At 37.4% G+C, this 24,288-nt stretch overlaps 1 protein-coding gene across 1 annotated transcript in view; it reads right to left on the minus strand.

Annotated features, from left to right (window-relative positions):
* Positions 1-24,288, minus strand: part of banp (BTG3 associated nuclear protein) — a 35,265-nt gene continuing 10,977 nt past the window's right edge. The window contains exons 9-13 of the mRNA XM_077597029.1: positions 22,322-22,443; positions 17,945-18,016; positions 15,660-15,704; positions 5,916-6,056; positions 1-819 (exon numbers count right to left, since the gene is read on the minus strand). Coding sequence (XP_077453155.1) covers positions 715-819; positions 5,916-6,056; positions 15,660-15,704; positions 17,945-18,016; positions 22,322-22,443 — 485 coding nt within the window. The 3' untranslated portion in view covers positions 1-714. The remainder of the gene's footprint in view (positions 820-5,915; positions 6,057-15,659; positions 15,705-17,944; positions 18,017-22,321; positions 22,444-24,288) is intronic.

The following is a 24,288-nucleotide window of genomic DNA, read 5'->3' on the forward strand; positions in this document are numbered from 1 at the left end:
TTTTACAGCAACCACAAACATGGTTTATTCACATGAATGCACATTTCCGAAGACAAAGCCGGGGACATTACCAGGCTTTCCTTGGTAGTCTACAGGCAACTTAAACTGGCACCAGCTCATGTATTTCATGGTCTACATCGTTCAAAACAAAAGCATCTCCCCAAGTGAGCAACAAATAGATAAATCAAACATCTAACCAAGACTATACAGGAACATGAGGAAGAGAGCTCACAGCTGGAAGATCAAATATGGATTCAATTACGATGATTGATAGAACATCACAAAAATAGGCATTTTCAGCAAATTTAAAGTTCCACCATCATTTTCAATGAGAACATTAAGATTCAGGGCGTTAAACGCCATAAAAGGGCTCTCTGCTAGGCAACATTTCTCATCGCTGTAAACAAGTGAGGGTATGTTCTCTTGGATAAACAAAATCCGCCCACCGCCCTCTGATAATCCCGGTGTGGATTCAAGGGTGGGATGATTCCTTCAGATGAACATGCTTGAATGACAGCATCGTATTTTTAAGAGTTGTAGACAAGTTCTCCATGAACATATGCTTGGAAAGGGACATTGACCTCGTTCACACTGTTTCAGATTGACATTGGGGAATTGTGTAAAAGGGTTTCTGACATCTATATCAATTTGTCCGCAAGCGTGGACCTCTGACAGAGTAGTGCTGAGTGAGAGTTCAAGAAGTAGAAACCTCTCTCAGGTAGCCACAGAAGAGACTATTTGGACCACCTCGCCATTCTCTGCCTGGATGGTATCTTTAACATCCATGTCTGCTTGTAGAACAGGCGTAAGCTCAGCAGCCTGCGACATGGAAAAGAAAGGAAGAATAGATTTAAATATAAAATGTTACACATGATAGATGTTGCAAATGAAGTAGCTAAACATGTCTGCTTTTGTAAACGCTTGATTCTCATAGGAATCCCAAGGACCGTGTACACCTTTTACAGATTTCATTATTTGTATTGCAGAGAAAATCCAGAATTAGGAGTGGTAGGGGAAGAGGTAAAATGCGTACATTCTGAGCCACATCTTTAGCATGTTGATATTTTGTTGCTATGCAACCCAAAGTGAGATTAAGAAGACGCGGTGTTTGCACGAATTTTCTAAATGTTACTTTTACTTCCAAAGAACTGGAATGGAAAGGCAGCTGCTGCTACAATAGCACTTCAAAATTTGGTCATGATGAGTGAATGAGGGAAACACAGCACTGTTTTCTTCTATTATACATATATTTACAAAATTATCCACAGTTGATGAGCAAGCATGCAGTGTTTCTGTACAAATGAACAGATCATCCGCCAAAGATATTTCAACATTGAATTTTTTTGTCCATCTGAATGAGAATCATTTTGACAATCCTTAAGGCTGAGAGATTAGCTATTTGAATGCATTAAGACTGCAATGGGTCTGTACAGGCAGAGTTTGATAACCATAAAGAATGAGCCAATGCCCGGGGTTTCATCGTTGATTTTTTTCCTGTAGCCCAGCTGTATGCGACTTTAGTCTCCAAGTAAAACTTACATGGAGATTTTCATTGAAAATGTCAAATTCTGTCCATGATGAAGTATCGCAGTAAGCGTCTAACTCTCTATTTTGAAGGATAACAATCTCACTGTTGGACAGTTCTGACATAACTGAATAATGACATGTGATTTTAGATCATGTCCTGGCATTCTGTGGTGCACAGAGTAGCGGGTAAGAACATGAAAATGTTCAATTGATTATCCCCGTTTTGAGGAAATTCCACGGTATGTTGACTATGACATGGAATCTATCCAGTGTGGAGAAATGCAAATGCAGAGATAAATAAATCAAAATGTGAGAGGCATTTTTGCCAACTTGTATGAATGCTACCATGTGTTTGGAAACAGATGATAGTAATTCTCACAGTTCCAAATGTTTCAAAGAGATCTATACCAGTGCTAACCTTTGGCTGAACTTTGAACTGTAAATCAGCAATGTTTACAGTTTTGGACATCAAAACTAAACTGTCATACCACTCTCTTTACAATGCAGCTCTTTTTGTGATTCATGTGTGAAACTTCATAGCAGAGTTTCAGTTCTTCTTCCCAGTTAAATTGCTAAAATGCTTTTTAACTCTTATTGCTCATGTCAAAGATTTATCGGTTGGTTAGATTTAAAAAAATGTTCTGAGAATGCATGCAAAGCTGGATGACAAAAGGTATCCTACTAACTGATGTAGTAAACAGAGACAAACGTCGAGGTCCTTAAATTGAAGATAATGCTTTTCAAGTGCTCATCAAATTCTGATCAAAAGACATCAATCAGGTTGTTAAACAGTGGTTTCCGAAATTTTGAAGGGGGGGAGTAGAAAGCAAGCTGATGATCTCTGACAGCTTGATGTATTTGTAAAAGAACAACCAAAAACTCTATCAATCAGTTGAGAAAACAAACAGTTGGATTGCTTGCTGTGGTAGTATTGGAGACAATGTGCACGTGGTGGCAATCATAGATGGAAATATTTGTAATTTTTGTCTAAAATCTTCAGGCCATTTTCAGACTGCACCACCACAAATGTCTGTCAATCCTCATATCAATCAGCAAGATTTCATGACAGCAGAATTCTGCCATGACATCTGTATATGAGTCATTCAAATGGAAAAAATATGAAACAATATTTTCAAGGTTGACCGTTTAAACTGGTCAGTACAAAGCAGTGCAGGTTATCACCAGTGCAAATTACAATGACAAATTTGCATTTATCATAAATTAAAGGTAAATCCAATAGTAGTAACATTATGGCTATTGGAATTTCCACCTGTGATTCTGAGGTAGGCAGAAATAGTAAAAATTAGGATTTATATCTTTGTGTCCAAATGATGAACAAAAAAAACAAAAAAGCTAAAAAGTGCTAGAATCAGAACAAAGGTCATCTTTCCTGAGAATAATATGAAAAGTAAAGCATGACGAGAGCAACGCAAGAGTAAAACCACACGATGTGCATCATGTGTCAAAAGTTGGAAGTAGGGTAATGTCAAAGGCATGTACTATGGCCAATATTGGACCACATACATAGCAATTATTTCCAGTTTAAAAAAAACAGTTATATCTGCCAATATGAGATATTTACATTGCCTAACGATTGGTGAGCTATTTCTAAAACAGGCCCTGGGCTACTGTGTGGTCCTCGGGGGGACCGCAGGCATTATGTTGGCAAACACTGCGCTGAAAGACAGCATTGTTTGGGTGGTATTTGCGAGTGCAAACCTAAAAGAACAAAAGTTAATCCGCACATCCATTCGTCAGAAAAACATTTCCTGTTTGCCTTCTAATTTTGTAGTGACTACTTATTTTTGTTGGCATTTCAACCAAACATATGCAAGTACAAAGGGTTCTTTGTACCTCTTATTCATTTTGATTGCACTAAGATGGTAATGTGACATACAAGTTTTTACTTACTGTAGCTTTCAGATGCACTATTTGCGGGCAAAATCACACATTACAATTGGTTTCAAGTTTAATAAATGACAATGCTCAGATTAAAATAAACTATGGGCAAATACTTACCCACCCCTCAAACTCTTCCCTCATTCAATCTAACCCTAATCCTAACCACACAAGACACAAAATCAATTGTGCTGCAAATCCATTTGCAAGTTTTAGATCAATTTTATTAACAAGGACAATGACGCCTTATATCATGTTTTAGGGGCGCAGCCAAAATATAATAACAAACTATACAAAGTAAATAATCATGTATTCTTTGTCAGTGTATTACTTGCTTAGCCGCTCATTCAGAAAAGTGAATAGACTGCATATAATCCGTAATAAACCTGTATTATAGTTTTTTATTTATTTATTAGGTAAATTTAACCATTATTCATTCAAGTAAGACAATTGAGAATTCTCATTTGAGAATCTTACGGTGTGTCCAACTGAGTTTTATGTATGTATGCAGTGTACTGAATGCGTGTAATGTCCATGACATTCCACAAGAAAAACCTGCCACACTCATCACTCCCTATCTGAGGAGTGGCAGAGTCTTGACAGTCTTTAAATTTTCCATCTAACACAAGTCTGTCTGTCCTTTCACAATGGTTGACAAATTAATTCAGATGTGACGGACCTGCTTTCCCAGGTCAACCTATTAAATTCTCCTTTGGTGAAGGATATTAAAAAATTAAAAAAAACGCATCTCGCTTAAGTAAGAGCATTGATTACATGTTGCCCACCCTCCATCTAGGTGTTCAATTCCAAAAGAATGTTGTCAGTACCTTCCTAAACATGCACTCATAAACAAGTTTTATTTTTCCAATAAGCGAAATACCGTATTTTCACGACTATATGGCGCATCGTATTTTTAGCCGCAGTGTCAGTAACGAGTGCTATTTCTGTATTTTAAACACACAAAGGACGCACCGTTTTTAGACGCATATATGTTATAAATTATATATGAATATCTAACCGCAATAGCGCTGGCTACCGGAAGCAGCCCCAGACTCTTTTTCCGGTTTCCGGTGCGCAGTGACTGCTGGGATATATAGTCCTTGCACGCTACACCCACACGCTAAAAACACATTTTTAAAAAGGCAACGGAAGCAAAACTGAGTTCGGTTGTACTTTATTTAGCCATTTTACAACTTACTCACGTCATCATCACCCAAAAATCCATCAAAGTCCTCATTTTCTGTGTCTGAATTGAACAATTGTCCAAATTAGTCATCGAAAACGCTGAGTTTTATACGTTCGTCCAGGCGGCCATAATCCATTCGCCAATAGTAGCTAGCTGGTAACTAGCGTAACTTTTCCAACGGTGCTTTCCATGCTTTGTCAAGCTGTATGGATGTCGATGTATACAGGCCACAATCCATTCGTAAATAGTAGCTAGCTGGTAGCTAGCGTAACTTTTCCAACGGCAAGCTGTATTGATGTCGATGTATACGGGCCACAATCCATTCGTAAATAGTAGTTAGCTGGTAGCTAGCGTAAATTTTCCAACGGCAAGCTGTATTGATGTCGATGTATACAGGCCACAATCCATTCGTAAATAGTAGTTAGCTGGTAGCTAGCGTAAATTTTCCAAGGGCAAGCTGTATTGATGTCAATGTATACAGGGCACAATCCAGTCGTAAATAGTAGCTAGCTGGTAGCTAGCGTAACTTTTCCAATGGCAAGCTGTATTGATGTCGATGTATACAGGCCACAATCCATTGGGTGGATTGACAAAAGAACTACTACATATCCCAGCAGTCACTGCGCAGTACTTTGTCTATGGGAAAATAGTAGAGTCGGTGTACCCTATCAACTGATTCATTTTATTTTATCGTGATAACAATTTTAGTATTGGTCCATATATAAAGTGCACTGGATTATTAGGCGCCCTGTCTATTTTGGAGAAAATTTTAGACTTTTATGTGCGCCTTATAGTCGTGAAAATACGGTATCTGGATTTGAGTGTATTCAACATCCTTGGCACAAACGTTCCGCTAAGGCCAGCCGCCTCACCTCTGTCTCCCCGTGTTTTGCCGAGAAAATTTAGTGATTTTTATTAATGGATCAGTTTACCAGTTCTATAAGTTCGAATGAAATGCTGCAAGAGCCTTGAAAAGATGAGACAAAGAAAGCACAAGACAAAATTGCCATGTTTCATGACTTTAAAAGGGTTAGAAATGTTATGTTTCAATGTCCTGTATACATAAATGACAAAGTGGGTACTCCAATTGAATTTTTTCCATGATTCTGAAGAATTGGTGAGCTCTACTAATTTCTATTTTTGAATATCATGAACTTTGTGTAAAACTAAAGTGAATTGTGATTGTTTTAAGATATGGTTACTCGAGCATGGGAATGTTATTCAGTGTTAGTGTGTTACTAAGCAACTGTTTACACTATGTCCAAGAGCCTGAAGGAGTTTGTGTTGTGTGCTTTTTGTCTACCTGTACTGCCGCTGTGTGATCTGTGACAGGAGCAAGTTGTACATATTGCACTTGTATGTCAGCGGGGAGAGCAGTGCCCTCAACTGCTGCTGTCCCCCCTTCAGTTGATGCTACAGCTATGAGCTGAGCTCCCCGAAGTACCTGTAACACATGGGGAGAAAGGGTAAGTGTAAAAGGCAAGGAAACGTTAAGAAAGTATGCTGAAACATAATTCATAACCTCAGAATAAAACCTGACAATGACCTTCATCGACTTAATACTGCAGAATGTAAAAAAGCAGCAGTACATCTTGTTATAATCGACAGTGCACAGCACACAAGAGAAAGAAATGAGAGCCTAATAAAAGCAAACAGCTGAATGCTTCATTTACACTCAGTCCGATGTGTTTATATACTTTAAATGATCACAGGTGTCAGTGAGGCTATTGAAGTCCTGGGTGTCACTAACTTTGAGGTAACTAAAAGAAACACAAAATCTATGTGAAGCAGATACTTTTATTGTAGCCATTCTCGGTTATCTAACCCATTTGTTCTCTCATTTCTACAGACAATTAAGTTATGTTCAATAATACACAATAGGTAGTATTGCTTTCTGTTTCGATTACATTGAAAGTGTCTTGTAATTAAAAAGTTCTTGTGCTATTAGTTTCGTGTTGTTGTGAGTTGATTACATTTGAATATGGCACAATACAAGGAAAGTAGTGTTGCGGGTACAATAGGGTCACATCTCCAATAGATGTTCCTGTTAACTTTGCCTAGAAATAAGACCAAAAAAGAGAACAAGTTATGAGCAAAGACATAATGAAACACCTCCATAATGAGCAAACTCTGAATAATACCAACGGCGACATTCGAGCGTCTTTACGTGCAACATCCTTACTTGGATACATAGACTACTCTCAATTGTTAAAAAGAAGCTAAATATTTGGTTTATTTTCCACACTGTGCCAATGTCGGAATATTCAAACAACTAACTCTATGAAATGGCCAAAAAGGGTGGAAAGTGGGAATTAAAAAAAAATCATATTCCTATTCTATTTTTAAGGTCTCAAAAACAGGCCCATCCTATTGCCCGGTTACATAAAATGGTGCTTGCATGATTACTCATTGAAATTATGGGAGGTCTTCAAATTCATCTTCCATCTGAACTTACTGCCGAGGAAATCTGGGAGTTCTCCAATAGGCATTACATATATGGTAGAAAAGCCAAAACTCACTTCCACACCGTATCCACACTCAGTTCTTTTACTTTGAACTTGTGATCGTTCTGATTTAGTTAATGGTCCCGATAACCACAAGCTTGCTAGGTCTTCAAGATTGCAAGTTTCACCACAATTTCTGCTGCGTCATCATCACCATGCACCAAATCCAAGCAGCCTGAAGTTATTAGTGTGCAGGCCTGCTTGTCTAACATAATCAAACAAGGGGAACGATTGAGGTTGAAGTGGTTACATTTTGAATAAAAAAAGAAAACTGTAAGATCTGGGTCAAATGAATTACGTTTGATTGCCAATAAACGAATATTGATTAAAAGAAAATCTGCTTGAGTGGTTGGCGTGCGAGAGGTTCTTGGGAGTAATGAAATTTTCGCAAATGATCTGTTGACATTACACCCAGGAGGTGATGTTTTAGGATTCTATTCTAAGATGAGCTAAATTTATTGTGGTTTTAAAATGATTACTTATTAAAAGCCACTCGTTTAAAAAGTGTCATTTTATGGACCTGTTAGACGAATAATTCAGTCATGTGGGGACCAAAAATGCAGAGCCTGCCTGCTATTTCAGTATTTTTTCGCCCACAGAGATGTAAAGAAATCCCGTTTTTGTTACGATCGCGCCGCGACGTCGTGGCGCGATCGGGGGAAGTTGGACCCAGTTGCGGGGAAGCAGGGTGAGACGAGACGGGCTGTTCTCATGACAGTTACTTTAATGACTTAAAGGCTTTACAAAATAACAAGGGCTTATACATCCCAAACCGAAACAAAACCCGAGCATGTGGAATAGTACCTGGTAGCGATGTATGCTGTAACACGTAGGGTGTCACGCAGGACGATCCGACAATCACTAACTACTTCCGTGGTCCCTAAATACCCACATCAGGAAGTCAGGAGGGACAAATGAGCCACTCCTGAGACTTTTGTGTTTTTTTCCTATGGATGTGGAGTGTTTTTCAAATTTAATAATATATTAAACGATTGAATGGAGAGTAAGGTTGTACCACTGTAAACCCTGATATAGTAGCAATTTAAAAAAAACAGAAAATTATTCTTCACAAAGTCAGAATTATTGATGCATGTTAAATTGGATATCATTGCATGTTGCAAGTGGTCATGAATTATTATTGGTTGGTCGGTGAATATACGGTGTTCTAAGTTGTGCTGATCCAATCAGATAATAAAAAATCAGAGACAATAAGAGACGGTAATTTTTATTGTCTCAGGCTCAAATTATTTAATGTTACAAGTCATAAAACCTCAAAATGATGAGGTAAAAAGATGGTACTAAATAATGAAAGTTTTTATTCACACAAGTTTTTTGCACGAGTGATGCATGAAAAAAGGAGAGACAAGAAATGGTGTCCTTATGAGGAAAGATTAAGGTGCTCCTGGCTATAAGCCGAACCCACCATATTTCACAAAAAAAACGGATTGATTCCTGCCCACTGTCAAAGTGTCCTTTTTCAAGACACTGAACCCTAATTTTCACCAATGCAGAAGCACAATTGGTGTATGAATGGCTTTTTACTAACATAAAGTGCTTTGGTAAAAAAAAGTCTAGATAAATTTGCTGTATAAGTACTCTCCATTCTGCATTTTTGCTTTTAGCTAGAAAAGTAGGCTTGCATGATGAACAAGTAGGGTAGTTTCGGCTTGCAACTAAATTCTCAGGAAAAATCTAATCTTTGGCCAAACTTAAGTTATCAAACCCCTGTTCTTGGCTATGGCTCCCCACTGGTCCAATTGATTGAAACAAGCAGTCAAATATTGAGCCTCAACACACCCAAGTTTGCATTCTCAGCTGTGTAAAGATGCACAGAGGCTTAGAAAAGCAGCTGGAATTGGAACACAAGGATCTTTGCAGGAACCTCCCAGCAGCACTTTGTCATAACTCACAGTCTTTAGTCATCAGGTGTAATAGGTTCACATTGGATGGGGTACATGATAGGCCACAAATTAAATGATAAAATGATGAAACGATATGTCAACCGTCATCTGCAAGCCAAGCCAAAAATGTTCTAATGTATTGATTTGAATAACAAGCCTATTGAAAGACAGACCATTCATTACAGTAGAATATTAACTGGTTACGTTGTAAAAAGGATCATGATAACTTTGCCAGAGGTACTACTGTGTGTATAACAGTGGTTATTTATAAAGGACTGAGGTTCTTATGAATCACAGGAAATGTGTTGAGATGCTTGTTAGCTAATAACTCCCCAAAAAAATGACTTAGAATAGCACACGGCTATCTTTCATACTGTAATAACTAAGTGGAATAAGTAACAATAGTTATATTAAAGAGGAAAGATATATATTCTTTCATACTGTAATAACTAAGTGGAATAAGTAACAAAATTATATTAGAGTAAAGAGTAAAACATATGAAGCAGATCAAAGTTGGATTTTAAGACTTCATTAATTTTTGATAACCAATTCTAATTTGACACTTCAAAAGTCGCTAAATGTCAAGCATACTAAACTCCATTTGCCAGAAACAAAAGCTATCGTCAACGCGTAAATTATTGCGGACCTTAGATTTCAAGTGGACTCTCAAATAACCTGAAGTGGCAGGTGAGCGTCATCGCTGTAAGTCTACTACTTTACTATATATGAGCAGAACTGGAAAACCAATAAACTTTAATTGTCTGTAGGCTTTGCTCTAACCGAAAAAAAAGATAGACTTAGTTCTTGGGACACTGTGATAACCATTTAAACGTAGAAAGTTTCTATTTGAAAAGGTTGCTGACCTATTCATAGATTTTTGTTGAAAAACTAAAGCAATGCATCATAAAATCGGTTCATTACTTCTGAATAACTTGTAATCTTTCCAATCCAAACCACAGTCTGGTGACACATGAGAAAGACTAAACATGCTCCCACAATGAACTTTGCACATGCTGCAAACTGGTATCCACAGAAGGACTTAGTAAAAGCAATCTGTGCATCAGACAATACAATGAAAAATCCACTTGATGTTTGCTTGTATTTTTCTGCTATTCTTTGCTGAAATGAGACTACGACATAAAACAAGACTCCACAAACAAGACAAGATTAAGAAGAAATGCAAACTATATATAACCACCTTGGGGAGGCTAAAATGAAAAATATTCTGTCTTTGAATTAAAAAGATACACTAATCTAGTTATTTTCATTCACAAAGGAAAAATCTTGTACGCATAACTCAGAAATAATGATTTTTAAAAAAACATTTTGACTTTGCAGTGGCTGGAATTTCCTTTCGGCATCACAGCTGTCAACATCTGTATCTGCCAAATCTGGACAGATGTCCCGGCAGTAACACTATCTCCAGTTCGATAGGTGGGGTGGGATGGCTTTCAGAAATTGTTTTGGCTGCAAATCTGCTATGAGGATGCCCAAACATAGCCATGTTCGGGGTGCTTGGTGCTTGTTCAGTGTCGACCTGTAAAACGAATGTGCTTGCCTAAAAATATTTATCTCTCTGAGTGAACTCATCAACCTTGTTTTCTAACCAGGGGAATAAAGCACCATGATTACGGCAACAATAACTGTGTATTCTTTCACTTTAGTGCAAGATGCTATAAATGTGTGTCATGGCCAGACTCCAACCTTGTAAGGTGACTCCTAGTTTCCCATCTCCTGCTATTAAAGCTCTTCACACCTGCATCTAATCAAGTTCTTTCTCAATTTTTGTCACCATCAAACTAAGAATTCTACTAAGACAATGGTCACAAAGGCTTATGACGAACCCAGAATGACCTGAACCAGAAAATCAGAAGGGGACCGATGACAAAAATAACAGCTGTAATTAAGTCAGGCCCCTAAAACCAAAAGGACGGAAATTCCACTGAGGCTTTCTCTCTATTCGCTTCTGCAAATCGAAACCTGGCCCATCCCCGTCTAACTAATCAAGGCTTTTTCATAGTTATGGTATATTTCTTGATTTAGAGTGATGGTTGTTTACTGATTTGACCCATCCCATTTAATGCAACCACAGCACTTGTGTTGGCTAATTATTTAATTTCAACAACAACAAAAATCGTACAAATGGAAAAATGGAATACCAATCTGCAATAAGAACAAATCCTTGCAGCCTGGTTATTGTAATTTCCTATTAAACATCCTAGCACAAAGACTGCATTTCTCCTCAACTCTAAAAAAAAAACTTAGGATTTGCCGTTGGATATCACTTATCATCCCAACACTCCAATCTTGTATATGTATCTTGTTTCAGCACTTTTATCAAAAATTAAGGTTTTCTATTCTCTCCGATCAATTTGTACAAGTCTACATCTGTCAGCTTCTTTGTTTCTCATTTTAAAAACTTCCACTTGTGAAATTCCCACTCCTAAATCTCTTCTTAGCTGTTTGTTATGCAAGTTGTTGTTTGTCAGTTATCCACACTAAAACTTTACAACTCCCCTTGTAGACTACTTCATGTTTTTCCCACACATAATTTTAAGTCTTAACTTCAGCTGATGTTGGGAGATCTTGGTTAGGGTTGTTGATGCATTTTCTGTTCATGACCTAAGCAATTGGTAAAGGCACCACATGCACCATTTGACTCAGTTTAGATATGATGTTCAAATTGTCCCCATTCAAAGAGAAAAAAAATGGTAACGGCAAAAATGTAAAGAATACAACAGGTTTATGCACGAAATGCCTCTTTTCCTGGCAATTTACAAACTGACTTTGAATAAAGACCAAATTTCAGTAACGCAATTCTATTCAAGGGGTGGTCTGTATTTTTCTGTTTTCCTTCCATATCCAGTAGACCATGCAAACATTCTATAATTTCAAAGTTGACCGTTCCCGGTGTTTCAGTATTGTCAAAAATTTCCACTTAGACTTTCAAAAAGAAGCCTTTTTTCTCCCAATGCAATACACAGTCTGCCAGTTTGGCAAGTCTGCACCCAGCTAGTGCTAGTGTTGAGTCACAATGAAATAAGATCGAAACATCTGGTCCCTCTTGCTCGCACAGCCCGTGACCCTGGGTCCTGCCCAAAAAGACAAAAGAAAACAGCCAGAAGTGTACTGGCCAATGAACGATACACACACAAACAGAACATAGGATTCCCTAGCTCTGTATCTTCACGGTGAGATGCCACAAGGACACAAAACAGACTTCTACTCCTTTGAAACAGTATCCATCCTTAGGGCTCTCTGCTTATGTACATTCTCCTAACACTAAAATGGGTCATAAAGAATGGACTTTGTAGCTTTTTACCTCATTCTACTTTTTCTCCATGTGTGACGGACTGGAATCTCAAACACACTACAAGACAGACCTCAACAGCTCTCATGATTGGGGTTGAAAGGGAAATGAACAACAGCAGCAACATTAACAGCTAGTAACTGAATTCAGGCATCAATTATAAAATTTAAATCTGAATCAGTTTTTAAATGTTTAGGTGCACTGCTGTGGAGGATGCTGGTAGTAGAAAATAAATCACACCAATGTAGAGATCCTGGGAGGCTGGTGCTAAGAATCGATATTACCTTCTTTTCTGTTTAATTTCTGACCAATTTCCCACACTGATAAAATTGATCAAAACAGTTATACTTGTGAGGATCCGGCAGATGCAGAGCAACATCTGCTGTAAAAATATGAAAGGGGAGTGGGTCCTCTTGATACTTGCATCCTTCACTCCCTTTAGTGGGCGGGCATATATGCTGCAGGTCCATTGATGTAAACAATCGGGGCATAACAGAAGTACTGTGTAAACCCTATTTTAAAAATTAAATGCAAGTGTATTCATTTTAAAACTTAAATATAACTGAATAGTATTTGGACAGTGATCTGTTTCACGTACCATTATAGGGATACCATGCAACACTACTGGTACTCTACCAAACTTTTAGAGATGGTCTAGAAATCTTCCTCGTTTAGGTTTTTGTGGTATCTTGTACAGTGATATTTTCCTTTCTTTCAAAACACTATCTAATCAGGAATGGCATAAAGCATCTCGTCCACCATTATTCTTCTTGACTTTTCTTCCACTCTTTCCAAAACGAACTTCTCTTCATCCCTATCCCCTTTCATCTTCTAAATCCCCCATTTGGTCTGCATCAATGCAGCCTGGTAGCAAAGGAGCCGGGCACTCAGGAAGCACAGTAAAAGACCATAATATACTTTCATTGGCCTGCTGTCTGCTCCCATCGCATTCACTTGAAGGGTTTAAAAGTTGAATTGAATGGAATCCAATTGGGCAGCTAAAACAACGGCTAGATTGGCATTAACGGAGTATGAATTTGATGTGTAATGTATAGTTTCTAGATAGAGAACATTGAGGTAAGTAATGAAAATGAAAGTCACTAAATGAAATACCGTTGCAAATCTTTGTATAACAGTTCAAAGAATAAATATTTGGAAAACTACAGTAGTTTATGATAGGCATGTGTATAAAATCTAGAAATAATAAGACGAAAGGAAACCTACAAATATTTTTGAAAAGACCTTCTAAATACTGATAAAAATCAGTTAATGTGAAGGCAAGACCATTTGATCAAATGTAGACTGTAGCCAAAATTTCTAATTGAGATACAAAGTACTTAACAATGCTATGTGCCAGACTCTCGGTAAGTAGCAGGTGTCATTTAGGATTCGTATATCCATGTTGTCAGGAAGAACAGATGAACAGAAGACAAATTGGCTGAAGAAGAATACAGCCCGAGGGAGGGAGACAATGGAAGTGAACTCAATGTGATGAACTGTTTTGGATAGGTTGCAAAACATAACCCCCAGTCTTATGTCAGATTGCAAAAACAGTGACATCATACCTAAAATATTTTATTAACAAACCCCGGTAAACAAATGAGGCATTTGTTTGTTTGTGGCAGTTTTTATGACTCATTGTAAAAAAAAAAAATTGTGATAATGGCACAGTAAAACTATTCGGTCTATAGAGACTTTCAGATTCCTATCATCCATGTCCAAACAGCTGAACAGAAAACAAAAAAAATTGTGATAATGGCGCAGAATGTTACAAAGTCTGTGACAGGCCAAGTTGGTAATATTGTTTTGTAGTCAAATTGAAATGAGAAACCCACTGGGCATTCATTCATTCGTTTTTGGCAGTATGCTTCAGGTCATTGTCGATTGCCCTGTCAAATGCCATTCAAAGTTATGAAGCATTATGCTTTTGATTTATAATTGCTCATTTGTCCCAAGCACATACTAGTTTTTTTTAAGTGTTCAGAGCCGAAAAAGATTAATTTACCTTAGCTACAAAAATACCAACTTGGTAAAACAATGTGTATGTAATATGTACAGTAGATTTGATTCTCAACAATCATTTGTTTTTTCACATGGCTTCATGGAAAATTGTCCATTTCAGCAATAACAACCATGTGTAAATGTTTGTAGATAGGTGATTTTAGTAAGCGATACTGGCCTTTATGTTCCGTCATCAATTCAGATTTTAGTGATGACCTGATGTTACGTGAAGTACCATAACATTGATATCAACAGTACAATGGGCCACAGAGAAAGGGAAGAACCCTTTTTCAATTTCTTTTGGAACATCCTATCATTTTACAATCATAAGCTGCACATTAGTTTAAGAACAGAAAAAAAAAATCGGATGTTGAAATAGCTTTTTTTGGACACCGCTCACTAATACTCCCAGGGTAATTAACTTTCCCCTGCACTTTCTAGTTCTCACATAATAGCATTCAGTGCAATCTAATGTAGGTCAAAGATAGAAAGGTCTGCACACATTCTACTGCATATGCAGTAATATTCATTTTTTTAGTAAACTATTTTGCTATTACAAGTGCTACACTTGATAAGATGATGGACACTTGACCAGATAGTATTAGATAGATGGTACTGGTGCAGGACTTTTCACTATCCATATGACGATTATAATAAGCTGCAGAGTAACGCTAAAGTCAGGTCCGGCGTTTGAAGAGATTATTTGAGAACAGCACCATTGTGTTTATAAAACAGAAGAAAAGCAGTCCCTAGCGAAACAATCATGTAGTCCAATACCAACCAATGAAACACCAACAAAAGCTCTTTCAACAAATGCACACACAAATGGATTGTAAGGATAATTGAGATCCCTATCGACTGAACAAAGAACGGAGCAGCTGAAAGAGCATGTTTTCACACGAAGATCCTAGGATGCAACTTGCAGACCTAAAGCATGACATCATTTTAAACATTTTGACAGGTCTAGCTGAGAGTGACATTGTCATGGAAAAAATATTTTCCCACTTTTGATCAATAGTTCACCCTAAGTAATGGTCAGCGCTCTATAGTTTACCATTCTCTCATGTTGTATAGAAAAGTTATGAACATGTATTCACTCAGTACTTATTGAATTGAATGCTTTTCTTGTCATTATACAAGTATAATGAGATTTGTTTTTGTCCTATGACAAACCAACAAGTTGTTGTTTGTACAGGAGAAATACCAGTGCACAACAACTCTCTGTTCAGTACCTCAAAATCACCCCTAACAACAATACCAACAGAATGAAAGAAAAGTGATCCTAAACAGAGGGTTTATAATGCTAATTAATGAATGATTTCAGGCCTTACCTGTCCATCTTGGCCAACGTGTACCTGGTGGATCTGGAGGTTTCCCTGTAGTAAGACAAAAGCAGCATGCCATTAAAAAGGAGCAAGTAAACCATAAAAAAAGAAAACCTTGTCCAAAGAAATCCTCATGAAGTATGTGATTTTCAAACTTTTAACTCTAAAAAAAAGTTAAAACAAGAAGCTTGTTTATGTTTGAACATTAATTTAAATTCACAATTCACCGTATAAAGATCAATAAAATGCAAGATTTGGAGGCTCGATTGCCTCTGGTGGCGGTATGATTTTGAGTCTGTATAATTGTTTGCCTCTCTGTGTGCCCTACGGATGACTGGCGACCAGTCTAGGGTATAGTCTGCCTTTTGCCTAAAGTCAGCTGGGTTAGGTTCCAGCAACCCCCGCAACCATTTCAAGGATGCGCGGTGTGGAAGATGAATGAATGAACATTGAAGAAAATGTCTTTGTACACAAACCAACTATTCTGTCATGTCTGGTTGAAACATGACTGTGGAAAAAATATTCCAGCCCCAATGATAATCATTAAATCACAGAATATCAACACTGACAAAAACAAAAGATCAAGTGTGCAGTTTTTAAACATGTCCCCTATCGCTGTTTTTTTCTGTTTGTTTTTCATTCAGAAGGCTCAGCCATTAATTGATAGATGGGGCTTAAAAGGCACATCAAAATAAGTTTATTTTTTTTCATGTACCAGAAAGAAGATTGCTCTCAGCGTATCCTCTACCTTCAGACATAGGAGTTGTTCTGAAGTGACACTGAAGATGAAGGCAAATGGATTTAGCAGTGGGTTTACTCAGGATCAAGAGTTTGGTAAACAAGTTGTTGAAGGTATAGTTAGCTGAAGATCCTTTAATATGTTATGTGAACAGACACCTATTTTAGACTGTTGCTACTATAATGCATCCGGTTAAACCACTTAAATGGGGTGATATACACATTAAAGAAAATCTGAAAAGATAATATTGCTTTTGTTATGCAAGTGTACATTTAACATAAACGAATGGTGTGGCAAAATTTCCCTAAGGAGGTCACATTGGGCTGGGTCGACTCTGCACTTGCTAATTGCATTTCATGTATTTGGAGCAGTCTGAGATGTCATATGGTCAGCAAAGAGTGTAATCTCTCAAACAGCTCATTTCCTCTTTGAGCATGCTTAAATCCAAATCTTGGTGGAAAGTGGTCTGTTCCCAATGAAAATGTATTCTTTATGAGTGGCAGTTGGGAGAAAAGGGATTCTGTTGCTAAGCTTTGAACTTTAAAAAACAAACAATCATTAAACAGGCAGGAGAGAGGGGAAAAGAAAATCTGAGATCAGCCACAAAGTGCGGGGACTTTAAAGCTTTGAATACTGCTGATCTCTCTCACTCAATAGCTCGTCATCCTGCCAGTGAAAAAACGAATAAGAAATGTGAAAACCACGTGGTTTAAATGTCACAAGTTGGTACATAAATGTTAAACTGAAATGCACGTGTTGAACATATTTTATAGTGTGGGATTACATGCGTGTATATGTATATAAATTTGCGGCTTGGAACAATTCTCTCCTCACCTACCTGACAAAATAATCTCGAGTGATGTTAATTCAGAAATTACCATCATATGTCAATGGACTTTAAATTTTAATTTCGCATGGAAATTTGTGCACTAAAGACATGGAGCAATGCCTAGTAGGGGAGATGAGACATCTGGGATTTACATGGAAACAAAAGTCCGAACTCTGTGAGTAAGTAGGCGTGTATATAAACAAGAAGGCATGCAATAGGCAACATCTGTTTTTAGTCAAATTACTAATGACTTTTTTCTTATTTTTAGTGATTATTTAAGTCCTTTTCTCAGATGTTGCGTTCTAATAGAAGACATAATTACAGAAGATAGCATTTCAATCAACCATAAATTTGTCATATTGTCAACTGAACATTTAAAGCTATAACACACAATTGACAAACTAGCAATAAATGTAGTAATGTCTATAAAATGTAAGTGATAGCATAAGGTGTACAATAAAGCATGTAATTGAAAATGTATAAGAATATATAATGAGGAACAACTTTAGAATAAGGAAATATGTAGTTTTAGCTTCCAACATAACTATTGGATAAAAACGTGGTTGATGGAAAAAATCCAACAAGAGCTGATTCCCTTCTATGCTGTTTGTTTTTGCTATCACAAACGTTTGATACTAACGATGCTGGTGAATGGAAAGATGCCATAAAGCGGCTGACTCTTTTCCCAAAACATCTCCACCCAGAAACCCATGCCTCACTTGCCTCACTGTCCTGAGTGATCTGTACCTCCTCTCCTTGAGGCACCTGGGCAATGTGCAATTGGCCCTGTGGAATCTGAGAAAGACACACAAAGAACATTTTTAATTAGATGTCAAAAAATCGAATCATTATTCATTCAAATATTACAATCTAAATCACACGTGTCAAAGTGGCGGCCCGGGGGCCAAATCTGGCCCGCTGCATCATTTTGTGTGGCCCAGTAAAGTAAATCATGAGTGCCGACTGCCTGTTTTAGGATCAAATTAAAATAAAGAGTATAGATGTATATTAAATTTCCTGATTTTCCCCCTTTTAAATCAATAATTGTAATTTTTTAATAATGTTTTTCTGTTTTTAGTTCAAAAATCATTTTGTAAAATTTAAAAATATATAGAAAAAGCTAAAATAAACACTGTTTTAGATCTATAAAAAACTGAATATTCAGGTTTTTTAATCCAGTTCTTTTAATCCATTTATTTAAAAAAATCAAAATATTATATCTAAAATGGTCCGGCCCACGTGAAATCAAGTTGGCATTAAAGCGGCCCGCGAACCGACCCGAGTTTGAATCCCCTGATCTAAATGCTTTGTCCACACATTTCCACTACTATTTAAGTGAGGTGAAATTCAGCAGCCACTAATTAATATTAAGGGTTGTCCCTTAAATACCCCCCCCAACCCCCCCCCCCCCCCCCCCCCCCCCCCCCCCCCCCCCCCAACCTCTGTGTCATGGTCCCGGTGGTTAGAGATAAATCTAGAAAAGTCGGACATTAACAACATTGTTCAAAGGTGTTTTGGAATTATACTCCCCAAAATAACATTTACTCTCTGTCCTGTTTGTTTTGGCCAGTAGACAGGCAGTGAATGGAACATCAACGGTGCCTAATTTACAAAGTAAGAACTCGGGCCAGTGCTGTTAGTGTTCAAAGGTAGTTTGTCAACTGGTCGACGCAGATCAAGGGTCTCTACAGCTAGGTTAGCTTAGCAGATACGCAAGTAGAAATATTTAGACTTATTGTTATATTGTAGCATTTAGTTAAAACTACACGTAGGCCAGTATAATTGCAATTTCTGCTTTCTCCAACTACTTGCTTCTTGGAGAACTACTAACTTCTTGGAGAAGGTGTTAGGCGGTACAGACCAAGTTTGCTCTATGGATTCTGGACGAATGGGCCAGATCAAGATCTGAGATTGACCACTTCTCCAGAGTTACTGTTGTGGAGGGTGGTGGGATTGCCAATTTCCCGAAGCGGTCTCCATGGAGCACTTCATTTTTGTTGGAATATCTTAAACAGTCGTAAAATGATTTAGCTGCCTGGGCATCCTGTAAGGGAGATACTCTCCTTCAATTTGTGATCCCTAATGTTTATTTCCAAATTCTTTACACCCTATCGCACAGGTGTCAAAGTGCCGGCCCGGGGGCCAAATCTGGCCCGCTGCCTCATTTTGTGCGGCTCGAGAAAGTAAATCATGAGTTTCTATTTTAGGATCAAGTTCAAATGATGATAGATGTACATTACATTTCCTGATTTTCCCCTTTGTAAAATCAATCATTTCATATTTTTAATCCATTTTTTTTCTTTTGTGTTTTTAGTTCAAAAAGCATTTTGTAAAATCTAAAAATAAATATACAAATATTTTCCGTTTTCCACTTTTAAAAAAAAAAAAAGGTTTCCATTTGAAATAAAAAACATGATTAAAAGACATTTTCCAATACCAAGAAAAAAATGCTCAAATAAACATTGCTTTAGATCTATAAAACGGACTATTTAGGGCTTTGGATCCAGTTCTTTTAATCCAATTTAAAAAAAAATAAAAAATCTAGATATTAGATCTAAAATGGTCCGGCCCACATAAAATGGAGTTGACATTAATGCGGCCCACGAACCAACCTGAGTTTGACACCCCCACCCTATCGGATTTGAGGGGTTTTTTTTTTGTGCGCAGTTGGGGGTGTGTATATTAGAGGATTTTGACAATCTTTGTCAATTGTGGGAGGGTGAAACCTAACGAGATTCTTTTTTGATTCAGTGCTATATAAATAAACTTGATTTATGAAGACACATACAGCATTAGTTTTCAGACAACTCCTGGCTCACACTTAGAGCGTGAACAAAGAAGAATGGAATTACAAATGATGTCACTCTTTCAAGGAAAAATATGTGCATATAGTGTTTATATTTTCCAAGACCATATATAATTGGCAAGCAACCAAAGAAAAGAGTCTAGTCTTGTAATCAATGCATTGTTGTGGTGTCAAACAAATACGCAAAATATATACTGTAAATCCGACATATTCCCCAATTCTGTAGAGCCAAAGAAAAATACAGATGAGAAAGATTAGGTAGAAGGATGAAAGATAGGGCAAAAAAAACTAAACAAAAGCACCCTCTGCCGCTGATCTTGCCATACCACAAAGCTTGACCAAAATACAAAGAGCGCATTTCCATATGTAACTCAATACTATCCACAAAATCTATCTGTCACTAAACAGCATCAATTAATTTTAATAAAAAACAACGTACACCTTAAAATTATGATCTTACAATTCCATACAATATGCTGCTTAATTGGAAGAAAAATTCCTAACTAAAGGTATAAATAGTCATTTGCATTACAGTGATATACATATATACAAGCATTTATCAGTTTGTTTTGTAATGCATCGGCCAGAAGATAGGTTTGTGACCCCCAAATGTTTTTTTAATTGACGTAATGCAAACGCAATTTGTATAATTAATAATCTGCATGAAAGCACGTTTGCAACGATACAGAGATCATTATTATATTAGTATGAAGTGATAAAGATATGGTCGTTTAAAGTTAAAAATTCCTTGCACTGAAATTTAACCGGATCTTTCATCAAGAGACGAAATGAGAATTAGTTTGGACACTATGATATCTAACAACATTAGCCACACAGGTCTGGAAATAAAAAAGTTGTGGTATGGTATCAACAGCTGGATTTTAGCATGACATAAAAGAACACCAGGTGTTGTGCATATGTATTGTCCATGTTTACATTAAATAAAATTGTTTTTTTTGGGTGGGGGCGGTGTAATCACATCAGAAAAATATTACCTAAAACATTTTACTTCATCATCACTCAACATCAAGCTCTACTGCTGTTTTTTTTTCCTTCTAACATCTGTACACATTTATTCACATGCATTCTGACAGTATTCCACTGTCACTTGTTTAAGTACATTTTTGTGAGGTATGAACATTAGGACCAAGACAAACAAAACAAAAAAGATAACCGGTACCAGACACTTTCTGTTTGTCAGTATACCTATTATGCTGTAATGGTCTGATTATACAGTAAACCTTGACCCTAACAGCTGTAGAAGTTATCCAGCATCAACACAGAAATGCTGTAGGTTTGCGCCTCTATGATTCACTATGTGGTGTGCCATAGGCAGTACCTGTTGATTATAAACCTGCAGTATAAGGGTCACATATTCCACGGGACGTGATCAAACAGGACTGTTATATAATGAATCGGGTTTGGCGCCTAGAGTTGACCATCGGCAACTCCATTTGTTTCAATTCAAAATGTATATCATCTGTAGAGAGTCACAACATCACAGACAACAACCAGAAGATGTGAAGTCTCCATATGCCTGAAAGCAATGGTACACCTTAGTTGTAAGTGTCTGCCCTGTTCGGTGTTCAACAGTCCAGAGAACAAGAGTTCAAATACGTGGCCCGGGACAGAAAAATCAATTACAGTGACTAATTTTTCCAAAACTGAGGTTTTGGTATCATCAAAAAGATGAGAAGCTGCGGCTTATTGTTTAGGTGAGCAATGCAGCTTGCATGTCCAGAATCAGAAGAAAACTGACATTGAAAATTGCAATTAGAGTATATTTTTACAACAAACCTTCACAAATCCTTGACTCATTCAGTACCAAGAGTGTATTTACATAGCCATTTGCTCACTCTCAAACACATGTGCTTTGAGCAAGATGCTAAATGAGGCTATGACTACTACAACTCACCAAAGGATTAGGCCATTTTAAACCCTAGAATAAAGTCAGCAGGTGGCAAAAGTGCATTTGATGAGGACTGCAAGCCTCAGCAACTAAAGACATGGTGGCAGTCATGTGATTAAAATTCGATTAAACAAAATTAATTAGCCTCTAATTCATTTCATTTTTTATCAAGTTCCACTCCTAGAATATTTATTTCTAGATCTAATTCATTTCATTTTTTATCAAGTTCCACTCCTAGAATACACCTTTCTAGAACGAATTGAAATCAATTGGAATTAATGTGGCCGAAGCAATAAAATGAGCTCTACTATCCTGCCTCAGAACTAATGCATAAGAGACTATGAAGAACTTTAATGATCAGGGGATGATAAATACTATTACTTACAACTTGAACTTGTCCATCTTCTCCAATGTGATGGAACTGGACCTGCTGGTTGGCCAGTGTGTAGTGCAAGGTCTGCTGGGTGGCAGTTTCTATTTGGGCGCCTTCTTCTGCAAGGGTGCCGTCTTTTCCAAAACAGAAAAAAACAGTTACTATGTGGATCCATTTGTGCTTGTGTGAGTAGGTTAGAAATGAACTATGACTTAACCAAGGTACAGGCTAAAAACAGCATAATCTTCATTTTGCATTATTGCATATCAACTTATTAAATGGTTCTTGTGGCAATTAGATGATAAAAAAGACCACATTAATTCCTCACCATGACATGTCCAAAAATGGTGGTAATCATCATAAACATTCATACTGTATTTGTAAATGAGACATCAGTCTGTAAAGTCTAAACACTTCAGCAACCGCATGACACCTCTGGGTGGGTTTATCACATGATCCCCTACAGCACCACAAGCTCCAATGTGAAGAAACAGCAAAAAATATACTACAGGATCTACACCACAGGCCATAGAATACACAAAATCACAAAAATGGAATGCTAAAAATGCTGAAAAAAATATCAAGAAATAATATTTTGCATTTCTAGTAAAAATAAAAACAAACTACTATAAGTGTCAGAACCAAAAGTCAATAAGATGCTTGGAAAAGCCCTGACGATCAGTCCAAGGTATACACTTCTCACACAAAACGTGCACTCAGACTTGGCCATTTAAACCCTGTCAGGCCTAGTATCGAGATTGCCAAGAGAGCTTGCGTCTTTATGTTCATTTAATTTGTGTATAGTGGCATTCATCATAAAAAAGAAAGAAAAACGATGTGTATGTATAAGCCTAGGCATAATTCTTATAGTATTATGTAGTGTTTATTATGGAAGGTGTTTGTTTATAATAAACTCAATCAATCCCAAAATGGTATTTAAACAATTATTATAACCTAGCCATTCACTCACATGATTTATGTATTTTCGCTCTACCAGGTGGTACTTAAATTAGATTTAAACGAAGTGTAAAATGACTGAAGAAAAGGAAAACAACCAAGCGCAATGACACAGCTTCACGGAGATTAAATGCTAATGAAACGGGTCGCAAAATGCCTGGCAGCCTTAATTGGCTCTCAGGTTCCAGGTTTCAAGGCTCTAGTCTTCCTGTGACCCTGCTCTGAATAGGTGGTTTATAAAATGACAAAGAATGACAAATTGGGGTGTGGAATAGAAGAACTGTGATGACATGAAATCTGTAGGTCACATTGTTTACTTTTCTGGGTAGGGTCTGTTCTATGTTGTTTTGGTTTCGAAAGGAAGGTTTCTGTTAGTATATGTAAATAACCTGCTCTACTTTGGTTTGCCCGAAAGGTTAACCATCCAGAGGAAGTGTAGAGACTGTAACCCTTTTGGTGGCCCGATTTGTTGCTACACAAAAACTATATGATTGCTAGGTAATAGAGAAATGTAAGTGTGTATTGTAAGTGTTTAAGTACAGTGGTACCTTGACCTACGATCAGCTCTACCTACGACATGCTCGAGGTACGATGAAAATTTCGATCGAGTAATTGCCCGCGATACGATCAAAATTTCGAGATGCAACCAAGCCAGGTGGCCATGACATGAGAGGCTGTTTATCATTGTAGCGCACTGTCTTTTTTTGCCGCATCTCTTTCGTGTATAACAGATATCTACGAGCACTGAACGATTTATTCAGACGAGTTTCGACCAGGAAACGCACAACGCGCATGCTCGGGCAAAAAGAGGGCTTTCTGGGTAATGAAGTATACTCGTGCACTCAACACCGATAGGCAATGGCACCCTTTCTCAGAATAAAACTTCATTACCCACAATCAATACGTGGGTAGGCTGTTATTCCTTCCTTAGCCTGCTAGCTCCCGCGATCGCTCATTCAAGACTACTTCTCGTTGGCAAGTGGTTGCGAGTTATCCTATTGTGAAGACATTTGTGTGCATCA

Source organism: Stigmatopora argus, chromosome 3, assembly GCF_051989625.1.
Source record: "Stigmatopora argus isolate UIUO_Sarg chromosome 3, RoL_Sarg_1.0, whole genome shotgun sequence".
NCBI lineage: Eukaryota > Metazoa > Chordata > Actinopteri > Syngnathiformes > Syngnathidae > Stigmatopora > Stigmatopora argus.